Genomic DNA, 16,155 nt, shown 5'->3' with positions numbered 1-16,155 from the left:
CTTTCAAAAAATACAAAAATAGAAGAAGAAAAAAGAAGAATAAAATAAAGAGAGCTTAAAATACATAAATTAAAAAAAATTAAAAAAAAAAAAGAAAAAAGAAAAAAGAAAAGAGAAAGTGTGAAAGTGTGAATAAACAAGATTATCTATATGTAAATTGAGTGAGGAAGGTGGTTTAAAACAAGACAGGGGACCAAACTATTTGGAAATGTAGGAGCAGTTGCTACAGAAACAGCTGTAAGGCAAAGATTTTGCTGACACTGTTTTGTGAATTCGGGTCGGACCTTTCCTCGATATTCATATTTACTTCTCATCCCCTACGTTTACGGCTTTTTATTCACATGCCTATTGCCCCCCCTCCCCCCTCCCCTCTTTCTCTCTCTTCCCTACTATTTTATTCCGATTTTGCCAAATCCTCTAACCTATCTAAAATTATAAATACAGCCCAATTTTTAGTAAACGTAGGTCACTTTTTTAATTTTAATTTTTTTCTTCTTTATCCCTTCCACCTAAATTTATATTTTCACTCTTACATTTAAATTTAGTTGAATTTCTAAATCTAAATAACGACTTTTAGCTTTTTCTAAATAATTTTTATTTTATTTTGGAGTGGATGGTTTTTTTGGGAAGTTTTATTTATTTATACTCGATTAAAAATAGAAAAAAATGGTGGATCAATTGATCGAAGAAAGCTTCATAGATCCAAAAAAATCAAGCGTCTGCAGCAGATACTAGTATGATTTATACATTAAAATTTGATAAACTCATGTCATGACGATCAATAATGTGATATTCTTGAAAGAAAAAGATGGGATTTATACTAGATTTTAAATTTAATTTATTACATAAAATATCATACATTTACTAAAAGATGTAGTGCATTTTTATTCTTTAAACTATTCCTTCCCAATATCTAATTCTAGTTCTAATTACATTCAATCAAACTTGCCCATTCTATTATTTTCTTTTCATAAAAAGAAATTCGTGGTCACAAAAAATTAACGAATAAATTTAATTAAGAGAGTTATTTAAAAAATAAATAAAAAATTTAACGAATAAATTTAATTAAGAGAGTTATTTAAAAAAAGAGAAAAATTTGAGTAAAGGGGGAATTTGCTTTAGATAGATAGATTTGATTAACTGGTAATAAACAACAAAAACATTACAATGAAACGTCACAAAACTTAGAAGTGTGCAGAGAGAGAGGAGAGAGAGAGAGAGAGGAGAGAGAAAGACGTAAATAGAAAAATGGAGATGGGGGTGGGGATGGGGGTGGCGTGTATCTCAAGTCCGGCATAAGCGCCTCAAGCAAAGCAGACAGACAACTCTGCCATTTCACACGTCACACACAGACAAAGAGAAACCCAAAAAAAACCAAAAAAAAAAAAAACACTCACCCACACCGCCACTGTGTGTGAATCTGCTTCCCCCCCTCTGTTCGTAAATTAAAAAAAGAGGAATTGGAACCAAATCTTAATTCGCCGCATTATTTTTAATTTTTGGTCTCTTCACCAAAGCAGAGGTATGTATACATACATTATACATACATACATACATACGGGCACGCTTATCTATTTCAATGTTTTTTTTTTGTAACTTTCTCGAACGATTCGTGGTTAGTGAAATCAAATTGCATGAGACCGTAATGTATGTCGTATTGTTTGCCGGCGTGCTTTTTTATTTATTTTTAATTTAAAAAATATTAATTTCTGGAAAAAAAATCCTACATTTTGTTTGTTCGTTCGTCGTATGTGGCCAGAATGTTCTAGAATACCCTGCCTTTTTGAATTCCTTAGCCTTATATACTCCTGTTTTTTTTTTTTTTGTTACTTATTTCTAAAATTAATTTTATTTTTAATTTTTGATTTTCTGTCTGAATTGTTTTTGGGGGAAGACCAGTTTTTTTGGAGCAAATAATGAATGAGAATCATCAAGTGGGGTTGCATTACATAGACAGCGGCGGCTACTCTTGCCCTGCTTCAGAGGGTTTCGTAGATTTCTTCGGCGGCGGCGGCGGCGGTTTTCCGGCAGCCCCTTTGCATTACTTTAACACCGGGCAGATTCCGATGCACGATCAGGTTATTTTTTGTTCAAAATTAGTAATCATGTTACAAAAACGTTGTATTTGGTTTTCGGGTTTCGGGTTTCGGTTTTAGTGGACGAAGAATAAAAAAATGTTGTATTTGTATGTGATGAAGAGATTGATGTTTCGATACAGGAATCTGCGTATTGGTCGATGCAGCATATGAATTCGTATAGATACGGATTATCCGGTTCGGAGAGTACTTCTTCGTATTACGGAATGTACGAGGACAACGAACATTCTAGAAGGATGGATTTGAACAGAAGAGATTGGGAGTACCCTTCGATGACAATGTCGGAAGATCCGATAGCTGTCGATTTACCGTCCGAACAAAGTATGACCACCACCGTACATTCTATTCCGGAGGAACGTAAGTAACCGCTTTTTTTAATCTTTTATTTGAGTAGTATTATGTTCGAGGCAAAATGAAATTCTTGATTTTTTAGACAAAAAAAATAAATCGTGTTTTAACCGATTCTTGCATTGTTTCCTAATGCAGGGTCTCCACATCATGAAGATGCTGATAGTACTCAGGTTTGGCATTTTTTTTTTTCGATTCTATTTGACAGCTGGCTTACCTCATTTGAGAATTTTCTTTCGTTTTTCATCCGGTTTGCATGTTAGCTCATCTTCTTGCATAAATGAATTACAGGGGCTACAAAGTTGTTATTAATATTATTATTATTTTTTTGAATTTTTCGTTTGGTTTGTGTTATTGTAGGTCTTGTGGGAAGATGATATTGATCCCGACAACATGACATACGAGGTAGGGAATTTTCCCCAGTGTTATTCGGGTTTCTATAGATTTTGTTTCGATTTTGGTTTGTGTTGTCATATTTAACTGTAAGTAGTGAAAAAATTAGTACAATATATATTGGCTAGGCAACAAAACGATGTTCGAGAATGGACAATGACTATAATGCCATTAGAGATATATTTAGTGTAAAACTTAATTAAGTAATTTGTAAAAAAATGATTTCCAGAGGACATAACGAAATGGTTCAAAAGATGCCCATTGTCATATGTTTTCATTCCCTAACGACTGCAGAGTATTTACTCGGAGAAGACGAACTATTTGAATTTAAGGTTAATTTATTCATGTTTTTGTGTATGTAGGAACTTCTCGATTTAGGCGAGGCAGTGGGAACCGAAAGCCGAGGACTTCCACAAGAGCTCATTAATTTACTTCCAACTTCAAAACACAAGTTCGGTGGAATTTTCTCGAGACGAAAATCTGGAGACAGGTGACATTCTGCCGATGAGGTTCTTATTTTTCTTGCGAATCTTTAAGCCTACCTTATTTATTTATTTATTTAATTTTTTTACATTTTCCACTTGCTTTTGCCGACTGTACTACATCAATAAACCTTCTGATTAATGATGAATTGTTTCATAAACAAAATTCTCCAATCCACTTCTACATTCGGAAAGTTCTTATTAACGGTATAATGATATCAAGAAAATCAATCTCTCATAGGAAAGCATGAAGCAACAAATCGTATATCTCTTCTATATGAACATACCTATATGTTTTTTCTAGTCCCAAAGTGCTGTACTTTAGGTAAGAACGAGTCTTTTTAGGAGCCTTCCATTTTCCCGAGATGAATAATTAATTATTTGCAGCGCTGGATTTATTTAGGGAATTGTGTAAAGTCGTCGTCTTTTATTTATTTATTTTTTATTTTTGTCTTTTCAAGCTTTCCACAAAACACTTTGATCTGAAACTATCAAGATTTTTAAGTTTTAACAGCACCAATAAATATTTCATTCATAAGAATTAGTTTGTTTCGGTCTTGTTGCTTTAGCGAGCTTTTGAAGGTTTTTTTTTTTTTTTTTTTCCTGGTCTGAATTGCAGCAAATGCGGTCGAGTTTATTCATAACTACGATCAATGATAGATTGTAGATTTTTTCCTAAATGTATCAAAAAAAGCGTCGTGCTTAATTTCTGCTATGGTAAAACAGATGCGTTATTTGTCAAATGCGATATAAAAGAGGGGACCGACAAATCAATTTGCCATGCAAGCATGCGTACCATGCGGATTGCGTCTCCAAATGGTTGAGCATCAATAAGGTAAACCCAACACCATTACATTTAAAAAAAAAAAGAGAAAAAGGTAAATCTATTTTCTTAATATTTCCGACAGCTGATTTTACGACTTTTTTTTCTCCCAGGCATGTCCAGTTTGCAACACAGAGGTATTTGGCGAAGAATCAACAAATTAACTGAAAGTACGTCGTATGGCGAAAAGGGGTTGTCTCTTATACATTCTTTTATGCTCTTTAATTTCTTTTCTTCATACGAAGAAGGAATATGCCGGCTCTACTAGTTGCCTTTCTTCCTTGTAGTGTACAAGATCTACTTATATATATATGAAAAGTAATCCAAATTTTTCGGTTTAATTTTCTAATGCAAAAAGAACTGCAGTCCTATAGTTACTTTTTTCGATTTTCATAATTAATCCGAAATTTATCCTTGCTTAATTGGAGGAGAATTCGTGATGGATTTGACTATAGAACGAAAGCAAAGTATTGAAGGGAAGAGAGATACTTACAACTAAACAAACACGTTTTATTCAGTTGAATATATAAAGTACAATAACACGGAAACGAAATACATGTTTAAATACATCTAAGGTTCACAAATACATTACATATGGATGAATTCTCCGAAGTGTAACACTTTGCGGGGATTATTAAAGGAATTTTTCTTTTTTCTCCGGGCAGTTTATTTATGGTAAGGGAATGGACGTTTACGGATGTGAGGAGGGGAATATACTTTTATTTATAAAGTTTGATTTGATGAAGAAAATATTATTTAGGAAGGGTTTGATATTTGGTAATGAAATGTGGTTGGTGGAGGGATATTACAAGTCTAATAGTAACTTGGGGGTGGTGGTGGAGATTCGTACTTATAAGGTGGGGGGTGGAGGTGACTCGTACTTGTATGGAGGAGGTGGTGGGGATTTGTAAACATATGGAGGTGGTGGTGGTGATTCGTACTTGTAAGGTGGTGGCGGTGGTGATTTGTAGATGTATGGCGGTGGTGGTGGTGACTCGTATTTATAAGGTGGAGGTGGAGGCGATTTATAGACGTATGGTGGTGGTGGTGGTGACTTGCATATGTAGGGTGGTGGTGGGGGTGACTCATACTTGTAAGGTGGGGGAGGAGGTGATTCATACTTGTATGGTGGTGGTGGTGGTGGTGACTTGTAGACATAAGGTGGTGGTGGTGGAGATTTGTAAACGTATGGCGGTGGTGGAGGTGATTCATATTTATAAGGTGGTGGTGGAGGCGACTCATATTTGTATGGTGGAGGTGGTGGCGATTTGTATATGTAAGGTGGTGGAGGTGGGGACTTGTACACGTATGGAGGCGGTGGTGGAGACTCATACTTGTAAGGTGGGGGTGGTGGTGACTCATACTTGTACGGAGGAGGTGGTGGAGATTTGTATATGTAAGGTGGTGGAGGCGGGGACTTGTACACATATGGTGGCGGTGGAGACGATTTGTAGACGTAAGGTGGTGGTGGAGGAGATTCATATTTGTAAGGTGGTGGTGGTGGTGGGGATTTGTAGATATATGGTGGTGGTGGTGGCGACTTGTAAACATATGGTGGCGGTGGAGGGGACTCATACTTGTAAGGTGGAGGTGGTGGTGATTTGTAGATGTAAGGTGGTGGTGGAGGAGATTCGTATTTGTAAGGTGGTGGAGGTGGGGATTTGTATTTATATGGAGGTGGTGGTGGTGATTCATACTTGTATGGTGGGGGTGGAGGTGACTCATACTTATAAGGTGGAGGTGGTGGTGATTTATAGACATACGGTGGTGGCGGAGGAGATTCGTACTTATAAGGTGGTGGAGGTGGGGATTTGTACAAATATGGAGGCGGTGGCGGGGATTCGTACTTGTACGGTGGAGGTGGTGGTGACTTATAGACATAAGGCGGTGGAGGGGGTGATTCATACTTGTATGGTGGAGGTGGTGGTGACGTGTATACATAAGGTGGTGGTGGTGGTGATTTATAAACATATGGAGGTGGTGGCGGTGATTCATACTTGTACGGTGGAGGTGGCGGTGATTTATAGATGTAAGGTGGTGGAGGGGGAAATTCGTACTTGTAGGGTGGCGGTGGGGGTGAGGCATAAGTGTATGGCGGCGTAGAATATGAGTAGGGGTTCCAATACGGTGGCAAGTCACCGTTTACTGACGCAGTGAGGGTAACAAAGAGAGCTAACAGAACCCAACGACGGGATTCCATGTAGCTCCCCATGACTATAATTTCTAAAAGCAACGATCAAATACTGCAAATTCAAATTTAATATCTTCTTACTAAATAAACCTGAAGTTTCTGTTTTTTTTTGTTTCTGGATTGATTTATGAGAACTAATAATTTGGTTTATATAAGGAAATTTTTTTCGAAATGACGTTGAATTAGTCTTGCAGTACAAATTTTCTAATTCATGATTCATATGGTTTGGTAATTGCTTATGTAGGCCAAAGTTAAAGAATTGGTCAGTTGATTAAGAGTAGTTTGATTTTTGATGTAGCAATATGGTTCTATTTTATGTTAAATATATATTTTTGTGTAATTTTATATATAAAAGAAAGAAATGCTGGATAACCTAAAAAACCCTAATGATATTTCTGTAATTATTTATTTTTAATATTTTTTATCTACTAATTTCTAACTATAATTTTTAACAATTATCAAAATTAAAACTAACCCGTGAAGAATCCTACCTTATTGCTACTTATGTAATTATTTATTTTTAATATTTTTTATGTACTAATTTTTTAACTATAATTTTCAACAATTATTAATCTCCTATTTTTCATCAATAACTATAATTTTTAAGAATTATCAAAATTAAAACTAACCCAATACTAAAGTTATATAAAATATGAATAATACTACATTATTAAATTTTACTATATTAGTGTACTATATTTTCTTATTATGTATTAAATTGATTACTCTTTTCCATTATTTAAATATATCCCGTGCATCACACGGGGAAAAATGCTAGTTGTAAATAAATTTAATTTATGATGCTACCCGAGGCAGGCAGCCGCCCAAATTGAGATATTTTTTTTTTCTATTTGTTAATACAATATAAAATATTACTATTGAAATTTATACTTTTTAATTAAGAATTATATTCATTTTAGCCTTTTTTTTTGTGTGAATAACTCTAAAATAAATTCGGAGGGCGTTGTCCTGGAACACCTAACCTACTTTTCAATGTGCTATTTTAAACAAGTTCCCCCCTTCCAACAAAAGTGTCTACATTCATGGTCATTTCTGATAAATTGGAGGCTCTAAGCGAATTTTAAGAATTTGTAAAAATGGATTCATTCTAACGAGCATGGCCGGACACTAATTTTTTGGTAGCAGTTAAGAATTTTGGAGCAAATATAACTAAAAATTGACGAAATTAAAGTAAATAAAAAATTTCTGGGGTTCGTGGCAGACCGAAGTTCTTTTGAAAATAACCATATAAATATTATTGAACAAGTAAATATATGTAATATTAAAAACATTTCTGAGGTTTATAAGTTAATGTAATTCAAGCATATATCATTGTTGAAACTCCTTAAATTTAAAAATTATACATTATAAGTGGGTATTTTTATTTTTTTATGAGGGGCAAATAGACTAACATATAGAAATAAAAATAAAAAAATCAAAAAAAAAAATTATTGAGGGGCTGCTGCCCCCCTCTTGAGTCTTGGGGTGCCTTAGTTACGCCACTGTCTCTTGCCTGTAGTCAGAATCGGTCATGTCTAGATCCGCCCCTAATCGACCCGAGGTATGTATGTCTATTGAGTGTAGCTTTTACAAGGCTATAAAAAAATGTTAACTTATAGTTGGAGTAAAAATACTGGAGGTTTTCCCTTGTAATGACTTGAATTACTCAAAAAAAAAAAAAAAAAAATACTGGAGGTTTCTCTGCATGTAGAATCGACTAGTTCTTGTCTAAGGTTAGACTAATTCTTTGCTAATTGAAATTAAACTAACTCGAAAACGAAATTTGGCCTGCATGCATGCAGATGAACAACGACACAATTTTTTTTTTTTCTATTTCCCTTTTTTTCTTTATTTTTTTTATTTTTTAAGATAGAAATTTATCCTGCTTTTGTTTTTTTTTAAATATTAAGACGCAAATTTCTTCTGTTTTTTTCTAGTGCATATGAAAACACGACTTTAACGAGCTTAATTAAACTTTTACCAAGTCTATATAGATATCTACTACCCGAGAACTGGTAAATTTAATTACAACTTAAAGATAATAGTTGCTAATTGATGCTTACACTTGTGACTTTAAACAAAAATATAAATCTACCCGTTAAGTAGGAATTTTTTATTTTTTATTTTTTATTCAAAATAAATTGTTTTAAATATCACAATAATATATGGATAACGTTTTTTGTACTCCCTCTGTCCCATATTATATGTCTTTTTAGAGAGTTTTTTTTGTCCCAAATTATTTGTCATTTTAGATTTTCAATGCATCATTAATTGCATTATTTTTAATTTTACCCTTTCTCACTCCTGATTTGTTAGTTGTAAAATAATTAATGTCAAGGATATATTAGTATTTTCCTATGCTTTTCACTATAATCTATACACATTTATTGATTTTCTTAATATGTGTGTAACAACCCAAAACGTTATTTAAATTGGGACGAAGGGAGTAGTAAATATATCAATTTCAGGACCAATGATAGCAAAGAGAAACACAATAGGCGGCTATAAAATAATGCATTAGTGGGAAATTATGAGATGGAATTTGACCTATCAATGAGGCAACGAAGAATCCAAGAGAGTGGTTTAATTTTCACTATTACTTGTTGAATTCTTAGTTAGATTAGTATTATGAAATAATTTGGTTTAATTTATTTCATTATGAACTAATTCTTCCTCTTCTAGAGGAGATGGATCCGTGTTGAATCTATGTTAGAGATTTAAAAAAAAAAAACAGAAAAAAGTCTAACGCTGGAGAACCGCCAAGTCAACGGCATAATCTGGCCGGAAAAAAAATTTCAAACAAAAACTACTTTTTCAAAAAAATATTAAAATGGGTGTTAATGTGATATATTTATTTAAATCCGGGGTCAATGTGTAATATTGAGGAATTTAGAGTATGGTGGATGAAATTGATAAAAAGTATACTATGAAAGGTATTTTAGACAGAGATATAAGGATGAGTTTATTTGGAAGACTGTTTTTTCTATGGACCAATGTGCATTTAACTCCATTGTCATGTCCCTCTTTGCCATTTGCCAAATTTTATAAGACCTCACGTGTCTTTGTTTTTCGCGTTTGATTTAATCATTTTTAGTTTAATTAGTAGTTATTCAACCGTTATCATTATCCGATCGTCTAGATAAATTTCAGGATATTATTGTTTATAATACTTGAGCACTAGTACTGAATTAGGATGTCTTAATTACTCTTTGAGGATGAATTTTATCCTTGCAATTTACTTATAAGCATATCATTAGACTGAGAATATCTTATTCTCCTTCACCTTAACTATGCTCAAAACCACATCCATTCCCAAATATGATGTTTCTTCTACTCATTTGCCTGCCTCTCCTTACTGGTCCCCTACCATCGACCGCTTAATTTCCGTCAACCACATCACCGGAAACTATTATTCTCATCGGTCTTAGTTCTCCTTATAAGTCTAAGATGTATACTTTCAGACCAAATTCTACTACTAAGTTGTTTATTTGTCTGTTTTAAGTTTCCAATTAAGTTGTTTATTTCCATTCTAAGCTGTCCAACTAATCTGTCATAGAAACTCTTAACAAATTCAAAATATCGAGACGAACTATTAGCTAAAACAAATATTTTTGAGAGAAATTTAACCAAATTCCCCATTTTTTCCATGAGAACCTAGTTGGGTATATCCGTATAGTTCATTATTAAAGTTAAGGGTAAATTACAAACACCCCCGAGGTATGGTCAAATTACAAAAACCCCCCTCTTGTTTGGATAATTACATCTACCCCCTCAACTATGATTTTTTCTTACACCTCCACCCTTATGGTGCCAAATTCAACATAATCATCTAGATTCCGTGAAATGTGCTCTAGTTTGTATTCGTTTTGTGTAAAAATACAGTTTCCGATGCACCACAAATTGATATATACAAGTTAAAAATCACATATTATGATCATCTTGCTTCATAATGTAGAGTTTGAATGGGATAAAACGGGTACAAAAGTGATAATATTCAATATAATCTCGAAGATTCCACTAAATTTGAGGAGTTGAGGGGTGGTTGTAATTATCCAAACAAGAGGGGTGTTTTTGTAATTTGACCATACCTCAGGGGGTGTTTGTAATTTACCCATAAAGTTAATTAGCGAAAAAAGTAAAATTACAGTATTATTAATTTTCTTATATTATTTTAAAAATATATTTATTGAAATGTGAAAATATTATTGAATGAGTTAAAACTCAATACTAATTACAATTAGTCTCCCTCCAGAGGTGCGCCCTGCGTACGTCAGTGATCATTTGGGAATTGCAATTCGTATTTGATGAGTTTATATATTCTGGGCTGGTTTTATGAAGATGTGGTGTATTGCAATTTTGACACTAATGGGGCCGTTTTTGCAATATACAGAATTAAGAAGCAAGGAGTGCTGCTGGGGCCATTTCTGCAATTTACAGAAAGTTTTGCTGGGCTGTTCTGCAGATTCGGCTAAATTGCATTATCACCCCCGCCTTAGGGCCTTCCTGCAATTATCGCGAATTACTCTACTTAGGAATATAGTAGTCTTTGTTTTTTCTCTTTTAGCCCTATTTTTTGGCCTTTTGGAATAGATCGATCATATATGACTATGTTTGTTCCATTTTTATTCCTTTTCGTTTGTATGGGTTACTGTTTTCCTTGTGTAGGCCCACAGATTTTTTAACGAGGTCCTCTTGTACTTTGATAAGTATTTAAGGGGTCTTTGCAATGATTTAAAATACAAGGGTCTATATGTTATTAGACACAACTTACAGGGGGATAATATACTTTGAGTTAATTGCATAGACCCCCCTGTGTTATTTCTCGGAAGCAAAAAACCCCCTCGGAAAAAAAAATTAGCATATAACCCCCTATGTTGTGTTTTAGTCAGCCCACCGCCCCTTTGTGTGCACTGACTCGTTGACTTACGTGAAATGACAGAATTGCCCTTAATAAAAAATAAAGCAAAAAAGAAAAAAAAATCAAACTGATTTAATTATAAATAACCTAAATTTAGAGGACCAAATTGTAATTTCCAAAGTTTACACCTTCTTCCCCATTTCCTTCTTCCCCATTTCCGTCGGCCTATAATAAGTTCAGCACCGCCGCCGTCTGGCCCTCCGACACCCACCCACTCCTTCAAATTTCTCTCCCTCTACACTGCCGCTGTCTCGAATCACCGCCGCCCACCCCTCGTTCAAATTCCTCTCCTCGACACCTTACCCCAGAGCCCTTCAACTTTGTTGCGTCTGCCATGGATGTCACCTCCATGGCAGCGCACTCCCCCTTCCATCACCGGCCAATCATCACAGGATACTCCGAGCGGCGACCCAACATCACTGGAGACTCCATCGGCGACCCTAACTCACTGGAGATCTCTCCGCCGCCTACCTCACTGGAGATCTCTCCGCCGCCGATTAATAGGTGGCGATTTGGAGAAGAAGGATGTGGTTTTTATGTGGCGTAAACAAAATACACTCACCACATACATGGCCAAGCCAGAAGCCAAGTGCCGATCGGCTTGTCCAGCCGCGCCAGCCGAGCGTACGGCCGCGCATTTTCCGGCAAATAAACATCAATCCACGAACGATCGCCATTGTTGATATTCGGCTTTTTCGATTCTTCTCGTTTTCCGTCGGGTGCTGTGGTGGAAAAGCTGGAGTGCTGAATAAGTTTGTGATAGGCGCCGATTGATCTTATCGAGCTGCTGTGATTGTGCCATTGAATTTTGGAGCCAAAATTACCGGAGAGCTCGAAGAGGTGGTGCAGGCGGCGGCGAGTGGGAGGGGAGTTATAATTGCTAGAGGGTTGGGGTGAGTCGAAATAGGAGTTTGCGGTGGAGAGAGAAGGGCAGTGGTGGCGGCGGCGGCGGTGGAGACTCCGGGCGATTCGTGAGAGACGATAGAACGCACGCCCTAAAATGTCCTTTTGTTGATTGATTTTTTTGAAGGGCTTTTATGTCTTTTCCTGTCCTAAAATGTCCTAAAACGCACGCCCTGCTGCATGAACCGCGAGTGTATCCCACGATTCACTCGTAGGGTCCTTATTGTCATTGACTTCCTTTCATAGGGGGGTATTTGCTAATTTTTTTATCCGAGGGGGTTTTTTGACAATTAGACATTTCACAGGGGAGCCAAGTGCAAATACCCCAATATACTTTACTAGATATTTCGTCAAGAGTGAAAAACAAATTTCATAAAATAAAGGGCAAATTACGGCCACCCCTGAGTTATGGTCAAATTACGAAAATCCCCTCCTGTTTGAGTAATTACAGTTACCCCCTCAACTATGTATTATCTCATAAAAATACCCTCAAGAGGTAAATTTATGGATGTTAAATTGGTAAAACCAAACTGAAATTTCGGTACGCCTGCATTTCATACCGTTTTGCCTAGCTGAATATACGATTTGGTTCCTTAAATAACCGAATTACATAAAATTTATGTAAAAATATTTAAAATGAGGGAGTGGCTGTAATTACCCAAACAATACATTGTTTTTTTTTTTTTTTTTTTTTTTTTTTTTTTTTTTTTATTGTTGTTGTAATTTAGCCATATCTCAGAGGTGGTCGTAATTTGCCCTAAAATAAATAAAGTGGCTTCCATCTTTTTCAATAAAATCATCACGCAGCAATCAGATGCGTCAAATGCGGCTAATATCAAGTGAAGAAAGATTCTAAAATTTGCACCGAGTTTTTAACTACTTACAGAACATACACGAGTTTCATATTTTAAGATTAACTGAGCAAAATTAGGTTTCTATAAGTTTTCTAATCAGCTTAAATAAAAAACTTATAAATACATATTATGTCAAATAATATAATTGTGACAAATGCAAGAATGAGTACAAAAATTATCCAACACATATTTACACTAGGTCAAATTATATAGTTATGACTATTTGAATTGTTGAACTATTACCAGATTTTAAATATTATTTAATACTATTACTAACATATAAAGGGCTCCTTTGGTTCGAGTTATTACGCTTGATGGGACGAATAGTTCCTCAGTATACGGTATTTGGTTCGGCTGTTACAAGGTCTCGTGATATGTGGTCCCACTTGATTTATCAAGCAAATGATTTATTATTTGTCAAGCCGAATTTGCCTTGACTAATTAACACGTGATAATCCCTATATCTAAGTGGAGTGTACAATGTCTAAGTTGCCCTCAACAAATGAAAAATTTACAAATATATTACATATATAAACGAACTTTCTTGTCAAATTCCCCGTGACTTTGCTGCCCTAATTTTACCCAGCCCCACCTGAAGAGCATACTGAAATTCACCATATTTCTCTCAATCGAAGCTTCCTGTTCAGGTACACCCAACATTTGCGGAAAGGTTATATGAAATTGCAGGTTCTTTGCATTTTTTAAATTTTTCGTTGACATCATTCACTATATATGAAATTGCAGGTTCTTTGCATTTTTTTAATTTTCCGTTGACATCATACAGAGTTAGGGTTTCGTTCTTCAAGAGAGTCCATCAGGGTTTCGCGTAATTGTACATCGCGCCAGTCTCATAAACGGATTTCGAGTGGAGGATACAGGTACTAACCCGACTGGTATATGTAACATTTGGTTCATCCGTATATTTATTATCTGCTAGTACTCTGTGTTAATTTACATTTACTACTGTCTACTGTACGTTTGCGAAATTTGTTTCAATTTGTTTGCTTTCATCTATCTGTTATTTTCACATATTATTTGAGAGTTTGGTGTTCTTTGTAATGCGCTGCCAGATTTTCATGCTCCGTGGATACGTTGCAAAACGAAGAGGCGTACGAAGACCTCCTATTCGAAGTTATCATGACAATGAACTACCATTTCTCAAGAAACTTTGCGGAGGTTGATATCAAATGGAGAATGGAATGGTTTCGAAAACGTTTCTTAGCATTTAAGCGATACATTGCGCAAGATGGCTTGATGTTCATCCGCTCGAAAAGGAAGGTGACATTGGATAGGAGTTTTTGGCATTTGGACCGTCGTGTAAGATTTTTATTTTTTTTCTTTTTATGTGCTTCATTTAATATATTGTTAATCAATATAATACCGATTGGTCATGCATTCCATTTGTAGGAGATGGAAGAGGAGAGGGCATTTAGGGTGAATGGATTTCGGTTCTACGAACAATGCAAATATGTGTTCGAAGACAAAGAAGCTCCCATAGCCAACTTTCGAGGTTTTACCGGATACCATCGTGATAACCCAATCATCATTCACGAAGGGGATGATGGCCAGATTGTTGATCCTGAACAGGTTCCTCCGGAAAATCGTGTACTCATTCCATTTGCAGGTGACGTGGCTCAGTTTGAAGTACCCGAATATCGCTCCCCGTAACTATAACGTTTTATATTTAAGGCTATGTATAATCTGCTACTATGATGTTTATGCAATATTTTGTTATTTTGAACACTTTTTTTATTTTGTTGTTTTTTTTATCTGCTACTATGATGCAAATATGTTTTTTTTATTTTCTTGTTTTAAGTATGTGTTAAAACCGCGGAATTAAGATTCCGAATTGTGGACTAGTACTTCACCTTGTTGGAAGTACTATGTTGCGTATGTTCAGTCGGATGGTTATATTTATTATTCATATGGTTGTTATTTCATATTCTTCTCCTTTTCACAAGTCATTTAAAACACAATCCAATACATATTACGACGTAGTACAAAGATTTGAGGGTGATTGTCAATACAAAAAAGACAACCTAATTACATACAAAATTATATAAAGCAGTGGTTAACATAGCATACGTAATGCATTATGACCAACAAAAAAAAAACTCGATTCAATTTTATGCACTACACATATGATTTCATCAACGTACAGCAAAAAAAGTTACAACACAACCAGGAAATAAAAGAGTAAAGCAGCCACTGATACCGAAGCCGCCCAGAAAACTAAACGGGCCGACGTAATAGTTACCCGGTTCTCCCCATTCCCATCACTGTGCTGCTGCAATTGGGATTCCAAATCCGATATTTTGTTAACCAACACGGAGACTTCCAATGGAACCTGCTCCTCCAAATAGTTTATTCTCTTGAGCAAGCCTGGTATAATTTGCTTCGATCTATCACACATTTCAGGATCACACCAATTAAAAAAACGACAACCATTAACCTGAAATTGTATGTTCAATTCGTTAGCATCAAACATATTGTATGAATATGAAGTACAAATTAATTCGGTACATTACGAACTAATGTTTAAATTATTCATTACATTACGACACCAGATTAGCGGCGTTGTAATTTTCAGTTGTGATAATTAAGAACAAGGCATTTAATACGACACCAGATAATTCATTGCATAAACCAAAATCTTAATATAGTGTTTCAATATTGAAGAACCACTTAATAACAGTAACAAACAATTGCGATAGTCGTTCTCTGGTTTTAACTTGTAACCCAACAGATGCCCAACATCAAAACCGCACTTATTAAGGTTGAGTAATACAAAAACCTAATTACTTAAAATAAAACCATAAATTTTGAGTTAATGGAGAAACAAATTACCCCCCTTTCAGGGCAAGATACGAACCGTCGTCCTGGGTTTGTATCTGTCCATGAAGTTTGTACGGCGACCATGTACCCGCAATCGCAATATTTTGGAAGGTCCCGATTTATCTTGACTCCGTTGAAATTGTTGCTGCCCGTTCTCCGGTGAGAGCTACTACTACCAGAACTCATGATGATGTAACGAATTCAACGATTTAACTCGATTGAATGGCAGATTTATTTTTCACCGATTACCAATGTAGGGTTCGAAATTGTGGCAGGAATTGCAGATGGTTGGGGCTTTGTGAGATGAAGCAG

At 35.4% G+C, this 16,155-nt stretch overlaps 1 protein-coding gene, 1 long non-coding RNA gene and 1 pseudogene across 4 annotated transcripts; 2 read left to right on the top strand and 1 right to left on the bottom strand.

Annotated features, from left to right (window-relative positions):
• The first annotated feature begins 1,164 nt into the window (after positions 1 to 1,164).
• Positions 1,165 to 4,483, top strand: BB (RING/U-box superfamily protein). 3 transcript variants are annotated; one of them, XM_012994348.2, is made up of 8 exons: positions 1,165 to 1,522; positions 1,900 to 2,078; positions 2,219 to 2,453; positions 2,583 to 2,617; positions 2,805 to 2,849; positions 3,200 to 3,327; positions 4,046 to 4,154; positions 4,256 to 4,483. In XM_012994348.2, exons 2-8 carry the CDS (start codon positions 1,917 to 1,919, stop codon positions 4,304 to 4,306), a joined length of 765 nt encoding a protein of 254 aa, XP_012849802.1. In that variant the 5' UTR covers positions 1,165 to 1,522; positions 1,900 to 1,916; the 3' UTR covers positions 4,307 to 4,483. The 3 variants fall into 3 exon arrangements, with proteins under 3 accessions (XP_012849802.1, XP_088668401.1, XP_088668405.1); XM_088812275.1 differs by having other exon boundaries at positions 1,269 to 1,522; positions 1,895 to 2,078; XM_088812279.1 differs by having other exon boundaries at positions 1,514 to 1,647.
• A 348-nt stretch (positions 4,484 to 4,831) lies between these two features.
• Positions 4,832 to 6,438, bottom strand: LOC148772415 (uncharacterized; annotated as a pseudogene).
• Positions 6,439 to 14,127: 7,689 nt separating this feature from the next.
• Positions 14,128 to 14,798, top strand: LOC148772414 (uncharacterized). Its single transcript, XR_016030104.1, has 2 exons — positions 14,128 to 14,325; positions 14,416 to 14,798. It is a non-coding gene; the product is annotated as an uncharacterized LOC148772414 (long non-coding RNA).
• The last annotated feature ends 1,357 nt before the right edge of the window (positions 14,799 to 16,155 follow it).

The sequence above is a fragment of the Erythranthe guttata genome, chromosome 2 (assembly GCF_056151865.1).
Source record: "Erythranthe guttata isolate IM_541 chromosome 2, IM_541, whole genome shotgun sequence".
NCBI lineage: Eukaryota > Viridiplantae > Streptophyta > Magnoliopsida > Lamiales > Phrymaceae > Erythranthe > Erythranthe guttata.
The sequence above is the reverse complement of the archived record's forward strand: the minus strand, read 5'-3'. Positions and strand labels throughout refer to the sequence as shown.